The 21951-nt window shown below is 39.8% G+C and overlaps 1 protein-coding gene across 7 annotated transcripts in view; it reads right to left on the bottom strand.

Annotated features, from left to right (window-relative positions):
* The window catches only part of CDC14A (cell division cycle 14A), a 180894-nt gene that overhangs the window by 81046 nt on the left and 77897 nt on the right, over positions 1–21951 (bottom strand). For 6 of the 7 annotated variants that reach the window (XM_055403615.2, XM_055403616.2, XM_088835517.1 and 3 more), the window contains 2 exons: positions 9923–9989; positions 6448–6510 (listed from right to left, as the gene is read on the bottom strand). In XM_055403615.2, coding sequence (XP_055259590.1) covers positions 6448–6510; positions 9923–9989 — 130 coding nt within the window. The remainder of the gene's footprint in view (positions 1–6447; positions 6511–9922; positions 9990–21951) is intronic. The other variant, XM_088835516.1, reaches the window with a different exon arrangement.

Genomic DNA, 21951 nt, shown 5'->3' with positions numbered 1-21951 from the left:
ACTCCCTTTTAATCTCACACGGAACTGCTATGTCACCAATTTAGGCTTTCTCTTGAGTCATATATTAAATGTGGTTTAGCCTTTGGAAGCTTTAATTTGAGCATTTCATTATCATCTAAGACGTACATTCTCATAATTTCCTATGAATGATAACAGTTTTACTTTGAAAACTATAGACTTCGTTGGAATACTGACTTTATTAGAGCTAATGAAGTATATGAACTTAGCAAGTCCACACGTTTACCAAATGTCCAGACTCACTGAAGTAGAGCCAACAGTGGAACAAGTTATGACAAAAAAACGATTGGGCCCACAGACTGTCAGGAAGAGTTCCTTTATTCATCCACTTGTTTCTTAAGCAGCATTTATGAAATGCCCACTACCTGCTGATCACGTATTTCCTTGTGATTTTTTGTTTTATAGGCTTTATGATAGAATAGATAAATCATTCTCTAAAAGGAAGTTATTTGATGGAAAACGTTTCACGTGTTCACCAGCTGCCTCCTCCCTTCCCATCACCTGGCTGGTGGCTGTCGTTATTCATGCAGGTTAAGATGTGATCACATTCTTAACAGACTTTTGGTTAGTTGGTTGCTTGCTTCTCAAAAATAAAATTAAACTATGTTTAGGTTTTTCAATAGCTTTTTCAACTAACTCTCAACATCACCATCAAAGTTTTAAAAAAGATAGAGGAGTAAGTAAACTATCAACTAGTTTTCTCTCCTTACTGTGGCAGGCCCTTGCCCTCCTCCCTCTCTAACCTCCACACTAATCTCTCCTTTAATTGAAACGGCTCCAGTGTTTTGCCATGTATTTTTCTCCAGGTTCATATACATGGGACAGAGATGCATGTTTGGGGGAGACTTGAATCTTATCTAATGTGGAAGCCCATTTCAAAAAAGGAATACAAAATTATGAACACAAAAATGGTCTCCATGCAAATGGGGACCTATACAATTTAAACTTCACTCACTTTGTGGGAAACTACTGATACCTTTACTCACATAATACAGATAGACAGATATATGTACAAGGTGGAGGGGGGGGTCTTGTTATTGTTTGTTTAAAAAATAGAAGGTTATAAGCACTCTTCCATATCAACTTTTTCTAATCAATATATAATAGAAATCATTCACGAAAAGTGGCATAGCTCAAGTCAATTTCTTTAAATGACTACATAACATTCCATGGTGTATCTGTACTACAGGTTATTTATTCAGCCTTCCCCCTTAAAATGCAATCTTTTTGTTCCCAACTCTTTGGGGGATGGGGGTGGGTAGTAGGATTCTTTTTTTTTTTTTTTGACACTACTATTGGGTTGACCAAAAATTTCATTCGGGTTTTTCTGTACCATCGTATGGGAAAACCCAAACAAACTTTTTGGCCAACCCAATAAAAATGCCTCAATAACAATGTTTTTACAATTTAAGAAGAAGAAATTCTTTGGAGATTTTTAATAAATTGTACTACATGTATTAATTTAGGGAGAAGTGGCAGTTTTATGATGTTAAATCTTTCTATCCAAGAACACAGGACATATTTTCCATTTAGTCATGTTCAGTCCACAAGGAATTTACAATCTAGTAACGAAAATAAAGCTTTTATGCAAATAGCCATAATATAAGAAAAATGGAAAGCACAAATCTTGACACATGAAATTGAGGGGGAGAGAATATTGTAAAGGGTGGGAGCTGATCTGTGTAGGATTTTACACACATGAAAGGAAAATGTTAAAGGTGACGGGTATTTGGAGAAAACAAGCTCAGCCAGGGTGCAGAGACATTCAAGAAACAATAAACAAGCAGCCAAGCAGGGCTGGAACACGGAGTGCGCACACTGGAGAAACAGGAGACAGGCCAGCAAGGGGGGCTGGACTGCACCCAAAGCTAACAATGCCAGGCCAGGGGAATTTACCCTCATTTCAGCCAGGTAATGGGAGTGGCAGCCAGTGTGGGGACAAGACAAGACAAGAACTCAGTTTTAAGACCATTCGGTGAAGTGTGAGAAAGACTGAGAGGAGAAGGGCCTGGGCCCCTTAAAGAGCAGTTACAATTGTCGACCAGAGGACGCAACACCTGAGCCAGGGGAAGGAAATGAGAACAGAGGGGAAGAGAGAGATGAAACACACCCCTGGGCCCTAGCAACAGGGACTCAAATAGTCAACAGTTTACAGAGGGGAAAAAAGAGATGTTCTTAACTCTTCACCCTGGGTGAACAGTAGAACGGTGATGCCATTCATACAGATGAACAAAGCTAAAGCCCATGTTTGAGTGAAAGATGACTAGTTTCTTCTCAGTTGTGTCAAACGTAACATGTAAGCAGGATATCCGAATAGACACATCCTGAACTAGAGACCAGAATGTGAGGGCCACCCTTGTCCTGCTAGTGAAAGTGAAAATTGTTCAGTCGTGTCTAACTCTTTGTGAACCCAAGAACTATACAGTTCATGGAATTCTCCAGGCCAGAATACTGGAGTGGGTAGCCTTTGCTTTCTCCAGGGGTATTCTGAGCCCAGGGATCAAACCCAGGTTTCCCGCATTGCAGGTGGATTCTTTACCAACTGAGCCACCAGGGAAGCCCTGCTAAGAAGAGTGATAAATGTTATAACCCTGGAGAACTTTGAGAGAACAGCTCATTTTCATGAATGGTCAACCTCCTCAGAGTCTACTGGTGTCTCAAATTTCAGGAAAAGTTGACTGCTTCTAGGAAGGTGCCCAATATGCTACTGGAGATGAGTGGAGAAATAACGCCAGAAAGAACGAAGGGACGGAACCAAAGCAAAAACAACACCCAGTTGTGGATGTGACTGGTGATAGAAGCAAGGTCCGATGATGTAAAGAGTAATATTGCATAGGAACCTGGAATCTTAGGTCCATGAATCAAGGCAAATTGGAAGTCGTCAAACAGGAGATGGGAAGGGTGAACGTTGACATTCTAGGAATCAGTGAACTAAGATGGACTGGAATGGGTGAATTTAACTCAGATGACCATTATATCAACTACTGTGGGCAGGAATCCCTTAGAAGAAAGGGAGTAGCCATCATAGTCAACAAAAGAGTCCGAAATGCAGTACTTGGATGCAGGCTCAAAAACAACAGAATGATCTCTGTTCGTTTCCAAGGCAACCATTCAATATCATGGCAATCCAAGTCTATGCCCCGATCAGTAATGCTGAAGAAGCTGAAGTTGAACAGTTCTATGATGACCTACAAGATCTTTTAGAACTAACACCCAAAAAAGATGTGCTTTTCATTATAGGGGACTGGAATGCAAAAGTAGGAAGTCAAGAAACACCTGGAGTAACAGGCAAATTTGGCCTTGGAGTACAGAATGAAGTAGGGCAAATGCTAATAGAGTTCTGCCAAGAGAACACACTGGTCATAGCAAACACCCTCTCCCAACAACACAAGAGAAGACTCTACACATGGACATCACCAGATGGCCAACACTGAAATCCTACTGATTATATTCTCTGCAGCCAAAGATGGAGAAGCGCTATACACTCAGCAAAATCAAGTAAGCTGACTGTGGCTCAGATCGAGAACTCCTTATTGCCAAACTCAGACTTAACCACTAGACCATACAGGTATGACCTAAATCAAATCCTTTATGATTATACAGTGGAAGTGAGAAATAGATTTAAGGGACTAGATCTGATAGACAGAGTGCCTGATGAACTATGGATGGAGGTTCATGACACTGTACAGGAGACAGGAATCAAGACCATTCCCAAGAAAAAGAAATGCAAAAAAGCAAAATGGTTGTCTGAGGAAACCTTACAAATAGCTGTGAATAGAAGAGAAGCAAAAAGCAAAGGAGAAAAGGAAAGACATACCCATTTGAATGCAGAGTTCCAAAGAATAGCAAGGAGAGATAAGAAAGCCTTCCTCAGAGATCAATGCAATAAAATAGAGGAAAACAATAGAATGGGAAACACTAGAGATCTCTTCAAGAAAATTAGAGATACCAAGGGAACATTTCATGCAAAGATGGGCTCAATAAAGGACAGAAATGGTATGGGCCTAACAGAAGCAGAAGATATTAAGAAGAGGTGGCAAGAATACACAGAAGAACTGTACAAAAAAGATCTTCACAACCCAGATAATCACAATGGTGTGATCACTCACCTAGAGCCAGAAATCCTGGAATATGAAGTCAAGTGGGCCTTAGGAAGCATCACTACAAACAAAGCTAGTGGAGGTGATGGAATTCCAGTGGAGCTATTTCAAATCCTAAAAGATGATGCTGTGAAAGTGTTGCACTCAATATGCCAGCAAATTTGGAAAACTCAGCAGTGGCCACAGGACTGGAAAAGGTCAGTTTTCATTCCAATCCCAAAGAAAGGCAATGCCAAAGAATGCTCAAACTACCACACAATTGCAACTCATCTCACACGCTAGTAAACTCATGCTCAAAATTCTCCAAGCCAGGCTTCAACAATACGTGAACCGTGAACTTCCAGATGTTCAAGCTGGTTTTAGAAAAGGCAGAGGAACCAGAGATCAAATTGCCAAAAATCTGCTGGATATTGAAAAAGCAAGAGAGTTCCAGAAAAACATCTCTTTCTGCTTTATTGATGATGCCAAAGGCTTTGACTGTGTGGATCACAATAAACTGTGGAAAATTCTGAACGAGATGGGAATACCAGACCATCTGACCTGCCTCCTGAGAAATCTGTATGAAGGTCAGGAAGCAACAGTTAGAACTGGACATGGAACAACAGACTGGTTCCAAATAGGAAAAGGAGTACATCAAGGCTGTATATTGTCACCTTGCTTATTTAACCTATATACAGAGTACATCATGAGAAACACTGCGCTGGAAGAAGCACAAGCTGGAATCAAGATTGCCGGGAGAAATATCAGTAATCTCAGATATGCAGATGACACCACCCTTATGGCAGAAAGTGAAGAGGAACTAAAGAGCCTCTTGATGAAAGTGAAAGAGGAGAGTGAAAAAGTTGGTTTAAAGCTGAACATTTGGAAAACTAAGATCATGGCATCCAGCCCCATCACTTCGTGGTAAATAGATGGGGAAACAGTGGCTGACTTTATTTTTTGGGCTCCAAAAATCACTGCAGATGGTGATTGAAGCCATGAAATTAAAAGACGCTTACTCCTTGGAAGGAAAGTTATGACCAACCTAGACAGCATATTAAAAAGCAGAGACATTACTTTGTCAATAAAGGTCCGTCTAGTCAAGGCTATGGTTTTTCCAGTGGTCATGTATGGATGTGTGAGTTGGAATATACAGAAAGCTGAGTGTTGAAGATTTGATGCTTTTGAACTGTGGTGTTGGAGAATACTCTTGAGAGTCCCTTGGACTGCAAGAAGATCCACCCAGTCCATCCTAAAGGAAATCAGTCCCGGGTATTCATTGGAAGGACTGATGTTGAAGCTGAAGCTCCAATACTTTGACCACCTGATGCAAAGAACTGACTCATTTGAAAAGACCCTGATGCTAGGAAAGATTGAAGGCGGGAAGAGAAAGGGACAACAGAGGATGAGATGGTTGGATGGCATCACTGACTCAATGGACATGAGTTTGGGTAAACTCCAGGAGTTGGTGATAGACAGAGAGGCCTGGTGTCCTGCAGTTTATGGGGTTGCAAAGACTCGGACACAGCTGAGCAACTGAACTGAACTGAACTGAAGACTCCTCTGCTAACCCGGAAGTGTTCTTCCCTAACACCTCCTTATAGTACAATGTAACTTGGACAGCCTTTGCCTAAGCTGCCTTGCTGAGCAGGCAAGATACTATTCAAAAACTTTGTAATAGTGTGTGCGTCTGTGTTTAGTCACTCAGTCATGCTGGACTCTTTGCAACTGCATGGACTGTAGCCTGACAGGCTTCTCTGTCCATGGTATTTTTCAGGCAGAATACTAGAGTGGGTTGCTATTTCTTCCTCCAGGCAATCTTCCCAACCCCTCTTCTGCATCTCACACATTGCAAGCAGATTCTTTTTGGCTGAGCCACTGGAGGAACCCTTTGCAATGATGCGTGGTAAAAAAAAAATTCCACCAACTCTCAGAACTGAGTACATTCAGCCACATTTCAAATCAAGATATACACAGTCAAAAATATTACAAGGCACAAATCTGGTTTTGTTTTAATCAAAACCCGGATTTTCAAATAAAAGTGACATGATTTTACTACCAAATTATACTTTTAAATCATTTTTTCTTATAAACTAAAGGTTCAAAGTAATTTTCAATAAAGCTTTGATGAAAGACTATAGAGAGACATGGTATTTTCCTAAACTAAAATTTTGATAACTCCTAGTTCAAAGGCAATAACCAAAGCTGAAAGGATGAAGCTGACAACTCCAGAAAACTGCAGAATGCTTTTATTTAGCAGTCAATCAGTGTGTAATACCAAGTGCTAGGAATAAAAGAACAATTTAATCAATATGAAATTATAGCTTACAAAAAATTAAAATGTACAAACCTCATAATGTTCATATTCATCCACATCAAATGTCTCAAAGTCAAAAAATCCATGTTGTAATCCCTAAAAGCAGAATTTGAATTAGTTTTTTCATGTGAAATTGATAACGACTTCTAGGCATTTCTGGAATTCCTGCTCACAAATGATCCTGCCTGACCTGAAGGAGAAAATTTGAAATTTTCAATTCGTAATACATGTCTAGAAACCACCTAACATACATAATTTTGCTTTGGGGCTGTCTTACAAGTGGGACTAAACACTTAGAAAAATATGAAAAAATGTCCCACAAAATACGCTTCTTGACTTCTAATATACATTAGTTTTTAATTAAAATTATTAATATATATAAAATGGATCATACTAGGAAATGTATAGTTAAAACCTATTGGGAACTATGCAATTAATTCATACCTAACTATAATAGAATATATAGTTGTGATTAAATTTTCTGCTGGAAGAAAAATCAGTTATTCTTAGGTTTTTTCCCTTTTATCATTAATAGAGACATTTGGTAAAAAGGGAGTCTTTACTTAATAGGCCCTTATTTGTTCCTAGAGTCTACAATGAGAGAATTTGTTTTACAGTGATAGTTTTTGAAAGAGTAAAAACGTACTTGACTACTCTTACAATTTAGAAGGGAGAATCGATCTTTTAACAACAAAGAAAATTTTCATACTTCTTTTTTATAACCAATGATTTAGAATTTAAAAGTATCTGGCTTACTCAGACATAATATTTTGAAGAGGTGTCTTTTGTTTTTTTATAAGTCATGAAGCTGTACAGGTTACCTTAGAATACAAAATAAGTTACTTTTAAAAGTTACACGATCAAGTCATTAAAAATAGAAGAATCTATTAAGCCAAGTTTAGTACATCTATCTTTGAAAATACCTTAGAGACCAGTGTTTTCCAAAATGTAGAACACCTGCACTTAGAGTAATTTATATTTAAAATATAGACCCCTGGGCCCCATCACAGAACTATGAAATCAGGTTTCTTGAGGGTGGGATCATCATTTTTAAAATGCCTTCCTAAGTGACCCTGACAACACTGGTTCAGACAACCTGTACAGGACAAGCAGAACAACCTATCTCAATTACTTCACCTTTAAACAAAGCAGCTTACTTCATCTTCATGTACCACTCCAGACAAAACAGTGAGAATACATGCCCTCAACTACCACTTTCCTTCCTCTTTTTTTAAAGAGTGTTTGTGTTTGTGTATGCCTCTATGTGTAGTTCACACATATACAACCTGTGCTTATAATGATGCCAATAGACCAAAATCAGAAAGATATGCTTTCTAAAAAGGCAAAAATGTGGACATACTCTACCTTCGAAGGAGATACAATACTCACTGCCACAAAAATAGCCCAGCATACAGTGCTTAATATGTGTGTGTGTGTGTGCACACGTGCATGTGCACACGCTTGATCACGCCCAACTCTTTTCGACCCCCTGGACTGTAGCCTACCTTACCCCAGAGGATCTTCCTGACCCAGGATTGAACCTATGTTTCTTGAGTCTCCTGCATTGGCAGGTATCTTTACAACTGCGCCACCTGGGAAGCCCCATGTAAGAGTGTTCAGAAAGGCAATGTGTCCCAGTTACTTAGAGACATGTTGAACAATCTATCAGATCCTCTAAATCTCATCTACATTTGGGTAATATAAACCCCACCATTTAATGAAACTGGAAATTTACAGAAGACCTTATTAATGAACAAAGTCATGTCTTCCTTTTACACGAGCAAGGATGTCATAAATGTCTGTATCAAGTTATCAGTTACCATAACAACAGGAGGGAATACTCCAGTGTGAACTCTTCTTCAATTTCATACGTATTATAAAAGAAACCTGTACCAGATGGCAGGATAGGCAATAATAACTGATGCTAAAGCTGAAACTGCAATACTTTGGTCACCTCATGCGATGAGTTGACTCACTGGAAAAGACTCTGATGCTGGGAAAGGTTGGGGGTGGGAGGAGAAGGGGACGACAGAGAATGAGATGACTGGATGGCATCACCGACTCTGTGGACATGAGTTTGAGTGAACTCCGGGAGTTGGTGATGGGCAGGGAGGCCTGGTGTGCTGTGATTCGTGGGGTCACGGAGAGTCAGACACAACTGAGCGACTGAACTGAACTGAACAATAAATAAATTACCTTTCTCCATTCATTCATATTTTTCAAATGCTACAATTCTGGATCGCATACTGGGTGAAATATACATAAGGGTTCTTGTGTTATTGGAAGTGTGCGTTGGTGATTTATTCGCAGGAGATAGGCTAGATTAGCTTGATAGTTTTTAAGTGAAACAAAAAATGTTTGAAAACCATTTTAAAGTTTCACAGAGTTTAAGTTCACTTTAAAATGAGATAACAAAGTCAAAAACATAGATACAGAAAACAAGTAGCATATTTTACCATAGCAATTTTCTCAACTTAAAACAAGGCAAAAGCAATGTTATACTGCATCAGAGAAAAGAATCTAGAACAAAGCTCACTACTGATACTATATTTTACAGTCCACGATGACTCTTGCCAATGGTTTATGAAATACATACATTCCTGGCTGGTAAAAGTCATGGCTGTATGTTTGAGATGGAATGATGTACTCTGAAGCTTCTTTAGAATTCACAGCATAGAACGCATGACTTAGACTGTAAATCAATGTTTCTAAAACATATTCCAAAGTTCTCAACAATCTTTTGGATTAACTTCTCCACAACGTATATAAATAACTAAATAACTATGGCTGTAAACTTTAGAGTGCATCAGATCACACAAACAGCAGGACACCACTCCCAGACTTTATGGTCCAGTTGCTATTGGATGAGGTCTGAGCATCCACATCTCTGCACAAGTTCCCACACTGGGACAACCATGGGTTTATGACATACCCAGATAGGATATTAGAAGGAACTCCAGATTGACATGGAAATCTGAGTTAGCAGGAGCCCTAATAACTCCCTGTGGCCCTGAGAGTGACTTAACCTCGCTGGGGTTGTTTCCGCATCTGTAAAAATGAGATAATAATATCTAATTTGCTGACTACTTCCTGGGCATGTAATACTATCCAATGAGAAAAGCAAGGTGGAAATGTTCTCCACACTGACAGAGGAGAGTTGTGGCTTAGATGACTTCCTGTCTCTCTCACACCAAGATCTAGCTTGATAAGGAAGCTGAGCAGGTGACAAAGCAAGGTCACGGCGATGGCAGCAGATAGAAATGCTAACACAAATCGTTTAAGTGAGAAACGGAGACCCCTTCCGCATCTAAAAGAAGAGTTATCCCCCAGAACACCTCCCCTGTTGGCCCTGTGGTCTGTATTTTACAGATCAACCATCGTTCAAAAAGTAGAAAGCCACCTTCTTATTGCCTCCTCTCCCTTCTCTCCAACAACAAAGATATCAACACCACTCCTTTTTCATATTGTTAAATTACAATGTCAGATACAACAAGGAAATTGTTATTACCTTTCTGATTCCCTGCAAACAGTCAAGGATGGTGAGATTGTAAGTGCAATTTCCAAAGGAAGCATCCCTATGAAGAAAAAAAAAAGTAACATTAAAGACATGCATTTTGAATACTCAAATAATATGTCAGTTGGACATGCTTGTTTGGTTTCACAGCTGTCAACACGGTAAACTTATATAACACATCAGATCTAGTTAACTATTCCTACAGCTTAACTCAAGCACTTCTGAAATTGCTTGAATCCAACAAGCTGAGTTAAGAGAAAGCAGATTTAGGAACCAGAGCTCTGGGATCAGATTGCCTTCAAATTCCAACTCTGCCACAAATTGGCTGGAAGCTCAAGCCAATTTTACCTCTATCTGTCTTGGTTTCCTCATTTGTGAAATGAAGTTACTAATTCAATATTCACAGAACTGTTGTTGGATTTCATTAAAAAAATAATGTCCTTCCTATAGTGCCTAGCACAAAGGAACCACTCAATAAGTATTATGCCTATTATTCTTATTATTAACAATGAATGTTTCATTAAGTAAAACATGCATCATCATGAGAGGTATTCAGAAAGAGAAATAACCATCTGTCAGGAATACGGCAAAGTAGTGAAAGTGAAAGTCATTCAGTTGTGTCTGACTCTCTGCAACCCCATGGACTGTAGCCCACCAGGCTCCTCTGTCCATGGGGATTCTCCAGGCAAGAATACTGGACTGGGTAGCCATTCCCTTCTCCAGGAGATCTTCCTAACCCAGGGATCAAACCTGAGTCTCCTGTATTACAAGCAGATTCTTTACTATCTGAGCCATCAGGGAAGCCCATATGGCAAATACAAACATAAAAGTTTAAGGGGGACAATGTATTCAGGTCAATAAAACCTGGCAGTTACTTTCACAGATTAAATGCCACCACTTCCATTCTGCTCCCCTACCCCCACCTTCATCCCCACAAAAAATGCTATGGAAAATGCCATCCTGAGAAGTGGAGACCCACTGCATCGAAAATTGAGTGCTTCATCCTTTATTTAAGTTTTTAGAGCAACTTAGCAGGCCTTCTTTAAGCAACATAAAACTCTAGTATCAAGTTCAGGTCAGTTAGCAGAACTGGCATTGGAGCTTTAACACTAACAATGTTCCAAGGTGTCCAAGGCAAGAAACTTGACCTCAAGGCTCTCAGTCGCTCGGCCCAGCCCCCACTGTTGACCTGAATGAACAGAGCTGTCAGGCACCTGCCAATCACAAAGTCAAATGTGGCAGGGGAGGCCAGCAGGGAACACCCCAGAAGACGCTTCACGGGGAGAAAACGACCCTTTAAGGTTTTAACACATAATTAACATAAAACTAAGTCTTGTATCACAACCAGTCAAGGGAACTTGAACCGATGGCTGCTAAGCCACGAACTGAAATGCAACATCAACATCACTAAGTTTCAGCATCCTGATAACCTAATTTAAAAATACTAGGTTAACCTAAGCAAGGCAACCTAACAGAAATATTTAAGTCCTGAAACTTCAAAGTTAACCTATATTAAAGAAGGGTTATTCTAGGTGTTTCATCCTGATTTAAAGAGTTCTTTTTTAATGCTATCTGAACACATAGGAAAAAACAAAAGAGCCCCCTTTTCAAACATCTTGTAAAGACATAAATCATATATTAAGAAGCAAATTTTAATGGATTAAGCTAGTGAAAGTAGTAGCTATGGATCTAAGAAAAACTACTAACTTATATAAATAACAACACATTCCTTTGTAGGAACCTGTCTTTTTAGGACAAGGTTCAGAACCTTTTGTTTGCATGGACCCCTGCAGCATTCTCATGAAGCCTGTGAACCCCTCTCTTCAGAATGTTTTCAAATGAATAAAATACATAGAACTGATAGAAGACAAATGTAATTAAGTTTAAAGTTATCAAAACGTAACAAAAACAAATACATAATATAATACTTAATTATGTGTAATACCATACTTAATATATTAGTAGTAGGTCTGATCATAGTTTTAAAGGAGTGAACAAATCTTAAGATAGACACAACAGCTGCAACGGGATATTAAAATGTCTATAGTTTCTATTGTGAAAAAGTCACTTATATTGCTAATACTGCTATAGTTTATTATTTACAACATTTATATTGTGTTACCAAAAAGTTCATTCAGGTTTTACTACTGTTACATCTTTTGGAAAAATTATCTTACAGAAAAATCCAAACGAACTTTTCAGCCAACCCAGTTGTTGAATACAATCTTATAAATTGGGACTTCCCAGGTGGTTCATCGGTAAAGAATCCACCTGCTAATGCAGGAGACACTGGCATTCAATCCCTGGGACAGGAAGATCCCCTGGAGGAGGAAATGGCAACCCACTATATTCTCACCGGGAAAATCCCACGAACAAAGGAGCCTCACAGGTGGTCCATGGGGTCACAAAGAGTTGGACAGGATTGAGCAACTGAGCACGCACACATTATCTTATAAGGTTAGTGAAAATAAAGAATTTTTGTCATCTAAATCCACTGATCCTCTGATTTCTCTCCACAGACACTAGATCAGAAACTACTGCTTTGGTAAAGAAAAGAAAAAACTCAGCATTTGAAAAGAATAAAACAAATCGTAAGAATTGAAGGTGCCCCTTACTTCCTCAAGTATACCTTCCCACCTAGACTCAGCTAAACAGATGCACAAATATAGGTTATCAGACAAGCTCCAAATCCAGTCTTTCCTACTGTCTGCACAGCATGGTGAGATTGTTATGATATCTCTCGTCCTAGCACAGCCACAGTCTCTAGCAACAACTGAAAACACAACTCCAGTGATGTGGTGATCAAATGTGTAGACTTGAGAGGGAAGGGAGAGTTAATAGGCCACCTGACGAAATTAGGATACAAGGCAGTCACAGCAGGCTAGAAAGACAGGCAGACATTTAATATAATAAGGGTGCAATAAAATTAAGTCACATCCTCAGGACTGGGGGAAGTTGATGACATACCTTTTTTACCAAAACATACTACGCTGGGTAATTTAGACATACTAATACATTTAATCCTCATGAAGGCAGGAGGTTCCCAAAAGCTGACCACATAACTAGGCAAGAGAAAAATGGCTTATTAATGGCACCTGGCACATACACAGTCAAAGGAAAGCAACCATAAAAGTGAAGGGACACAAAAACATGTTACATATTCTCTGTGGGAAAAAGAGAAAATGATAAAGGTGACAATAAATACATGTATCTACCAAAACCCCACGAAAAGGAGAATTCTAAAGGGTTTTTTAAAATGGAATCCAACAAGGTCAGGGAGATGAGAGCAGACAACATCAATAAAATTCTGAAAGCTGGAAATCAGATAAATGAGTGACAGTAAATTAGAAGACTAAGAAAACTGAATACTATAAGGCAACAGTGGAAAAATCAGCTCGACCCAATCAATACCAGATAATTCACAAAAGGCTCAGAAATTGACAGCACCGGGTTCTTCAGGAAGTGAGGATGAAGGACTAAAATAAGTTGGAAGGTACACTTAAGAAGCTGAAAGATTTCACTCGATAAAAGAAATGTTTTTTATTTAAGTATACTTACTTTTAATCAGAGAACAACTGCTTTACAATATTGTGTTGGTTTCTAATATACATTAACATGAATCAGCCATACGCATATATATGTCCCCACCTTCTGGAATCTCTCTCCTACCTCCCACCTCATCCCCTCTGGCTGTCACAGAGTACCTGATTTGAGCTCCCTGAATCATACATCAAATTTCCACAGGTTATCTAATTTTACATATGGTAATAAATATGTTTCAATGCTACTCTCTCAGTAGGTCCCAATGTCTCCTCCCTCATTGTGTCCACAAGTCATATTATCTCTCATTTTATAAATAAATCTTTCCTGTTGAGTTTTCTCAACCACCTGATGTAGTCAGCACCATCTAAAAATAAAACAGTTGGCCCTGGAAGGCAGCAAGATACCTGACCCACACAACGTTCAAGTTTGAATTGGAAGATGACTGGCAAGGAATATTTTCCACCTACATTGTTATGTGAAACGGAGGTGAAGGTTAGGAATACACCAGGCTTTAGTAAACTCAAAAGTTCTTCCCACTCTGAAACTGCATAATTATTCAACACAATGGACGATTTCTTTCCTTTCTGTATCTCTCTCTTGGATCCTTCCCACTAGAATTTTAACATTTTTCAGGTTCCTACCATCTTTAAAATAAAAAAATAAAAAAATTATTGACTTCAACCTCTACCCTCTCTTTGGCTCCCTCTTTAAAATAAGACTTCTCTGAAAAATTACTCATCTTCCTGCTACCACTTTCTCTTCTCCCACATCTTAACCAACTCTGTTTCTACCCTCATCCATGCCAAGAACATGTCTCACTAAGGTCACCAATGAGCTCCTTACTGCTAAACCCAGCTGAAATTTTTGTAATGAAATAAAATTTATCATTTTAGCCTTTCTAAAGTATACAACTTAGTTATTTCCAGTGTTTTCATAATGTTATAATTTTTAGTATAGTCACAATTCACAATTTCAGTACAGTCACAATTCAATAAAGAAGGCTGAGCGCTGAACAACTGATGCTTTTGAACTGTGGTGTTCGAGAAAACTCTTGAGAGTCCGGTGGACTGCAAGGAGATCAAACCAGTCAATCCTAAAGGAAATCAACCCTGAATATTCATTGGAAGGACTGATGCTGAAGCTGAAGCTTCAATACTTTGGCCACCTGATGGGAAGAACTGACTCATTGGAAAAGACCCTGATGCTGGGAAAGATAGAAGGCAGGAGGAGAAGCGGACAACAGAGGATGAGATGGTTGGATGGTATCACCGACACGATGGAGTCTGAGCAAACTCCAGGAGATGGTGAAGAACCGGGAAGCCTGGTGTGCAGCAGTCCATGCGGCCACAAAGAGTTGGACACAACTGAGTGGCTGAACAACAATTCACACCACTAATTTCAAACCATTTTTGTCACCCCAGAAAGAAACTATACCCATTTGTAATAACTCTTCATTCCCTCTCCCTCCCCTCTCCATCCCTGACAATCACTAATCTACTTTCTGTCTCTCTGGATTTGCTTATTCTAAACCCAGGGAACATTCTGCAAGCATCATTTTATTTACTATTAATATGTCAGGAACAGGTAATTCCCTCTGAATATTCTCTTCATTGTTTCTGGATTCTACCCCTCTCAACAATACTCCATCCCAATGTGCTGTGCAAAGTCGTCCTTCACCTCCCAGTCTCCTCAAGGTTCAACTCCAGACTCAGATTCTTCATACTCCATACTTTCCCCCAAGCCTGGGCACTCTCAAACTTTCATGTCATCAGCATCAGCACCACCAAGATGGCTTCTTAAAGCACAGAATGCCGGACCCCACCCGAGTTTCAGATTCAGTAGGTGTGGGGAAGGGGCTCAGACTGTGCATTTCTAACAAGTTTCCAGGTGCTATCAGCACTTCTGGTAGGAGAGACCATATTTTGAGGATCACTTGCCTGGAGAATCCCAGGGATGGCAGAGCCTGGTGGGCTGCCGTCTATGGGGTCACGCAGAGTCGGACATGACTGAAGTGACTTAGCAGCAGCAGCAGCAGCAGCAGCCCTATACAAACTCATTGACATAAGTCACCATCTATCTGCCAATAAGCTTTAAGGGCATCTTTCTAGCACAGATTCCTTAAAACTCCAAAATTGTACAGCCAACCACATACAAGACATTTCCATTTGGGCATCTTAAGGCATCTCATGGGCTTTTCTGGTGGCTCAGAATCTGAGCTCACAATCTCAGATTCTGGTAAAGAATCTACCTGCAATGCAGGAGACCTGGGTCCCATCCGTGGGTTGGGATGATCCCCTGGAGAAGGAAATGGCAACCTACGCCGGTATTCTTGCCTGGAGAGTTTCATGGACAGAGGAATCTGGTGGGCTATAGTCCATGGGGTCTCACTGTGTAAGAAGAATCTCTTGAATATGCCCCCACCACAAAACAGTAACCACAATAACCTGGCCCTCCAACCCTCTCTAATTCAGTAAAAGATACAGCTTCCATAATCACTCAAGCTAGCACCCAGAAGTCCTTCCATCTCTCTCATTTTCATATCCTACTGTGCTCTGCCTTGTTGTTTTTCCCTCCTAAACATCTCTTGAATGCACTTATTTCTCCTCAGTTCTGCTAGCTCTCAGGCAGTACCTCTCCTGCAGACAACAAGAGCCTCCCCACGTCCACTCCTTGCCTTTCTAATGAGTATTCTTCATAGCAGCCAGAGTGATAGTTTTAAAAGGCAAGTCTGCTTCAGTTACTCTTCTGCTGTCACCCTTCACTGATCCCCACTGCTCTCTGAAGGGAAGGTTCAAATTCTAAAATAGATGTGAGGCCTGTGATATCTGGCCCCTCCAGTCTCTCCCTCATTTCACATTCCCTTCTCGTTCTCTGCGCCCATCACAATGCCATTCCCTGAGCTCCTTGGAGAGACACTCAGCTCCCACCACAGAACCTTTGCTTCTCAGGTCACATGTTCTCCAATCGCCTGTGCCTAGGTTACCCTACTCACCCTTCAGCTCCCAGCTCATAGAACACTTGTCTCAGATGGAAAAACCTCCAACCCCACTCCCTGCCTAGATCAGGACCCTAACATTTTTTTTCCACTGGCTTTAACTACAGTTTGACATTATATCCTGATGTGTTCATTTAATTCTCTGCCTCTCAATATATGAGTCACGTAAAAGACAGCATCTATATGTTTATTACTCCCCTATTGGAAGGACTGATGCTAAAGCTGAAACTCCAATACTTTGGCCACCTCATGCGACGAGTTGACTCACTGGAAAAGACTCTGATGCTGGGAAAGGTTGGGGGCGGGAGGAGAAGGGGACGACAGAGAATGAGATGGCTGGATGGCATCACCGATTCTGTGGACATGAGTTTGAGTGAACTCCGGGAGTTGGTGATGGACGGGGAGGCCTGGCGTCCTGTGATTCATGGGGTCGCAGAGAGTCGGACACAACTGAGCGACTGAACTGAACTGAACTGACCGTCTCCTTAGTACCTATGACAGTGCCTGGTATGAAACAATCAATAAGTGTTTGTCAATAAGTGCTTAAATTAGTTTGGGAGATCATCCCAAGAAAATGTTGTACAATATCCTATGGCCACTTTTGCTATCTCAAGGGCCTAACACTTCAATTCTCATTAACAAGAACAGCTTTCTTTGCATTAACCCAAAATTCCTTTTGTCCATTTAATATCATCCCTCTGTTCTCTTTGCCAAAGAGTATTGATTGAATAAAGCTAAAAGCAATGATGTTCAAAGTAGCTTTCTTTTCTTTTGTCAAGTGGTATTAAACACACTTTTATTTTAAACCAGATACTTTAGAGAGGTTATACGGAGCTTTTAGGATTTAAATCACTATACCAATGTGCTACAAAGTTTTATACTCCCACAGTTTTTATTGCAGTTATGGTTCCAATTTATTTAACTCCTGATTTGCTTTTTTACTCAATCATTCATGCATTCAATTATATTTATTGAGCCAAATAGTTTCTAAGTTGAATAAGAGGACACGTGTTTTTCCACCTTCCTCACAAAGGATCACTGAAAGCCTACAGAGATCAACCACAAGAACAAGGTTACACATCCTATGCTGCCTGGGAAAACTACAGCTCTAATCCTTATCTACCATGATAGTTATACCATGTACTGCATTACTCACTTAAACAGGTAAACACAAGGATGCTCGTCATTCAGGAGATAAGGTAATACCCCAAATACCCAAGACTTCTAATCATTCAGCTTTGCTGAAGAAGAAATCATGTGTCTATAACCCCCAATACAGAAGACTAACATTAGGACCAATCTAGAGACATCCAAACACAAATTTAGCTCAGCCTCATGCTTAACCATCCAAATTCTATCCACCTTGGCAATTCTATCTTTCTAAATGTGACTTACAGCATAATAGTCAACTGAACCCTAAAACTACTATGAAGTTATCATAAAAAAAATCTCCGGCAGTCAATAAATATTTGCTGAATAAAAAACTAAATGTATGAATATTTTAACAGATGAAACAAGTGGGATTTTTGCTTATTTTCATATTTTTACATTTATTTGGCAGAGAAGTAGTAGCAGAAAAATTAAAGAAAACCAGAATCACCATCCACAAAGAGATACAAAGAGGAAGGACTTGATTGTCCTAGAGCTATCTTTTTACAGGCTCTCAAGAGTCAATTGTTAGATAATCAAAAATTTTGAGAGCCCAAATAAGCCTTGGTGGGAATATTTACACCACAGAAATCAGCAAATGCTCTTTACTTAAAGAGCTGGTTTACCAGCACACCACTGCCTGCAACCCATGAATCTAAGAAATCACTTAAAATGAAGCAACCCTGCAAATGGTAATAATGAGCAGATGAAACCAGAGACGAAAGAATATATTTACACAAAATAGTAAGAAAACATTTCTGGTAATGAAGTTGTTTGAACTGAAGAAAAAAAATGAAAAACAGAGTTGCACTGTTTACAATGTGGAGATTCCATTAAAGAATAAAAAAGAGCTTTAGAAAATGGACTAGGAAATAACAGAAATGCCTCCTTTACATGTCTTGATTCTATGATTCTCTGGATAGCAAGTAGCTACAAGGTAGGCAAATATCTGCAGAGCAATGGGTTAGAAAGGATCTCAAAGGTCATCTGAGCCCTCTTCCAACCACTGAACTGAATCCCACCCGCACAACCAGCACAAGATCACAAGCTTCCCAAGGACAGCGAATGTTCTTCACGCTGTATGCCCAGAGTCTAGTACAGTATTGCACACATCACTATGCTGCGGCTGTTGTTTGAATGAATGAATGACAACTGCCAGGAGACCGTTCAACGTATGCCCAGACAACTCTAAATGGCTGGGAACCACTGACATCTCAAAGTAACAATTATACAAAACAATCTGTAATCATCAACTATACACAGTCACAAAAATGTAATCTAGACCACAGTTTTCCAACAGAAATATAATGCAATAGAGAGCCACATGTGTAATTTTAATTTTTACATAACCATACTAAAGTAAAAAGAAATAAATGACATCAATTTCAATAATATATTTTGTTTAATCCAGTCTGAAATATTATCAGTTCAGAACATAATCAACGTAATTATGATATTTTACTTTTTTATACTAAATCTTTGAAATCTAATGTGTGTTTTGTAGTCTTACAGTCTATTTCAATTTGGACTAAACAAATTCCAAGTGCTGAATAGTACATGTAGGTTGTAGCTACTCTAGGCAATTCAGCTCTAGACTAATCTGTATGGATACCTGAGAATTAGACAATGTACTAAAATACTTTATACAACTGTCCAAAGTATAGCTGGTTTTCAGTCTCTGAACACATTCATGACATATATGTACCAGATCCCTAGAAAAGAATAAGCCAATTGTTTAATATTATCTAGACCTACAAGATAAAAAATGTATTTGATAAGAATGGATGTGAGAGTTGGACTGTGAAGAAAGCTGATCGCCGAAGAATTGATGCTTTTGAACTGTGGTGCTGAAGAAGACTCTTGAGAGTCCCTTGGACTGCAAGGAGATCCAACCAATCCATTATAAAGATCAATCCTGGGTGTTCATTGGAAGGACTTATGCTAAAGCTGAAACTGCAATACTTTGGCCACCTCATGCGACAAGTTGACTCACTGGAAAAGAGTCTGATGCTGGGAGGGATTGGGGGTAGTAGGAGATGGGGACAATAGAGAATGAGATGGCTGGATGGCATCACCGACTCAATGGACATGAGTTTGAGTGAACTCCGGGAGTTGGTGATGGACAGGGTAGCCTGGCGTGCTGTGGTTCATGGGGTCACAAAGAGTCGGACACGACTGAGCGACTGAACTGAACTGAGTGGGGAGGACAGGAGAAGGCAATGGCACCCCACTCCAGTACTCTGGCCTGGAAAATCCCATGGATGGAAGAGCCTGGTGGGCTGTAGTCCATGGGGTCGCTAATAGTCAGACACGACTAAGCGATTTCACTTTCACTTTTCACTTTCATGCATTGAAGGAAATGGCAACCCACTCCAGTGTTCTTGCCTGGAGAATCCCAGGGACGGAGGAGCCTGGTGGGCTGCCGTCTATGGGGTCGCACAGAGTCGGACACGACTGAAGTGACTTAGCAGCAGCAGTGGGGAGGACAAGGCTATTTCCCACTCATGAAAACAAAATCAAATGGCTTCACGGAGCAGAGCCAAAAATTGAGCACGACTAGTACCTAACAAAAAAATGGGACACAGAATCTCTTTTTTTCAGATTTAACATAAAGCTAATCATTTTGCTTATCGAAAGAAACAGAGATATATGAAAATTCACTTCTAAATCATGGCTTAAGAGGTCATATAAATCAGCAAAACAGAATGTGTCTAGAAGTAGCAATAACAGGCACCAGAAAGAGACCAAGAGCTGTGCTCTGGGCCTTTTATCAACATCTGAGTGTCGTCCATTTAACCATAGTAACTTTGCTTAAAGACAAAAATACTAGTAAATTGTCTTTGACTCCACTATTGAAAATAAGTGCTTCATATATGAGGCATTCAACAAAATACCTATGCTCATTAAGGCAAATGACTACAAACTATTCCAAAGCATTTTCATCAACCAAGGCTGGCTGTTGGAAAAGTACTATAAAGAGTACAAAAAATTTGGCACTTACCCGACTACAGAAAGTTTGGTATCCTGATCTGAAACCACAAAAACAGGAATAACAAAAAAAGTAATCTGAGCCAATTTTCACAATTCAAACTATTGAAGCACTGCCATGCTTCAAAAGAAAAAAAAAAAAGATATAACTCACTTCCTTCTGTGTATTTAGTGGGTCAGACGGACCTTGACAGTTGTTTCTGTTCTCAGATTCTGAAGAGCAGTGCTTATTTACCACTTTCACAAGACAACCTGATAAATCTGCTTTTCATGGTGGTCCAGGTTACTCAATACACCCCAGCTGTTGAGAATAGATTCAACAGTCTGGACTGAATAATCTATTTTCTTCTATTTTCAAGACTCAGGAAACTAGCCCATCGTCACTATTCAAAACTAATGCAGGGGCTTCCCTGGTGCCTCAGTGGTAAAGAATCTGCCCCACCAATACAGGAGACACAAGTTCAAGTCCTGATCTGAGAAGATCCCACAACTAAGCCTGTGAGCCACAGCCATGGAGCCTGTGAGCCCGCTCCAGAGCCTGGGAGCAACAACTACTGAAGCCCCCATTCCCTGGAGTCAGTGCTCAGCAACAAGAGAAGCCACCTCAATGAGAAGCCCTCGAACCACCACTGAGTAGCCCCTGCTCACCACAACTAGGAAGTAAAAAAACCCGTGAAGCAACGAAGACCCAGCACAGTCAAAAATAAATAAATAAAATTATTTAAAAAAAAAAACGAATGCAGATTTTTTTCCCCATCACATCAAGCATCAAAAGCAAAAAGATTCATGGAGGCAGAAATGACTCCAAAGATCAACACTGAGAAACAGAGAAGTGACCATCATAAAGAAAAGATGAGAATGAAAGAAAAGTCTTAGAGCATAAAATAAATTTGGTTTCTACATTTTTGATACTCAGGGAAAAATACATGGTATTAAAGACAACTTTCCTTTTGAAATACAAACAAAAATCACAGTATCATATTCGAGCTAACAAATATCTGGTTCAACATTTTATGTTAAGAGATACATTTTATAATTACATCTGACATCTACTAGCACATATTTACTTTGCTTTAGAAGAAAGTAGGCAGCCTAATGCCAAGTTCTAAGAGGTTGACCCCTGTGAGCCTTTGTTGAAAGACCTACAAGCTCCGGCATGCCCAGAGAAGATTTCCCATTAAGACCGGGCCACATTACTAGCTCAGCAACTGATATATCACTAGGGGTCATCCCCAAAACACAACAAACCCGTCCCTGAACACAAACAGTATGGGTTCATTTTAATGATAAATGTCATTAAAGGATTGCTAGGGAGACGTTTGTGGGTTCTCTACTAAGGAAGGTTTTC

This window comes from Moschus berezovskii, chromosome 4 (genome assembly GCF_049115385.1).
Source record: "Moschus berezovskii isolate FMDL1 chromosome 4, NW_MosBer_1.0, whole genome shotgun sequence".
NCBI lineage: Eukaryota > Metazoa > Chordata > Mammalia > Artiodactyla > Moschidae > Moschus > Moschus berezovskii.
Note: the sequence above shows the minus strand (reverse complement) of the source record. Positions and strands in the feature narration are given on the sequence as shown.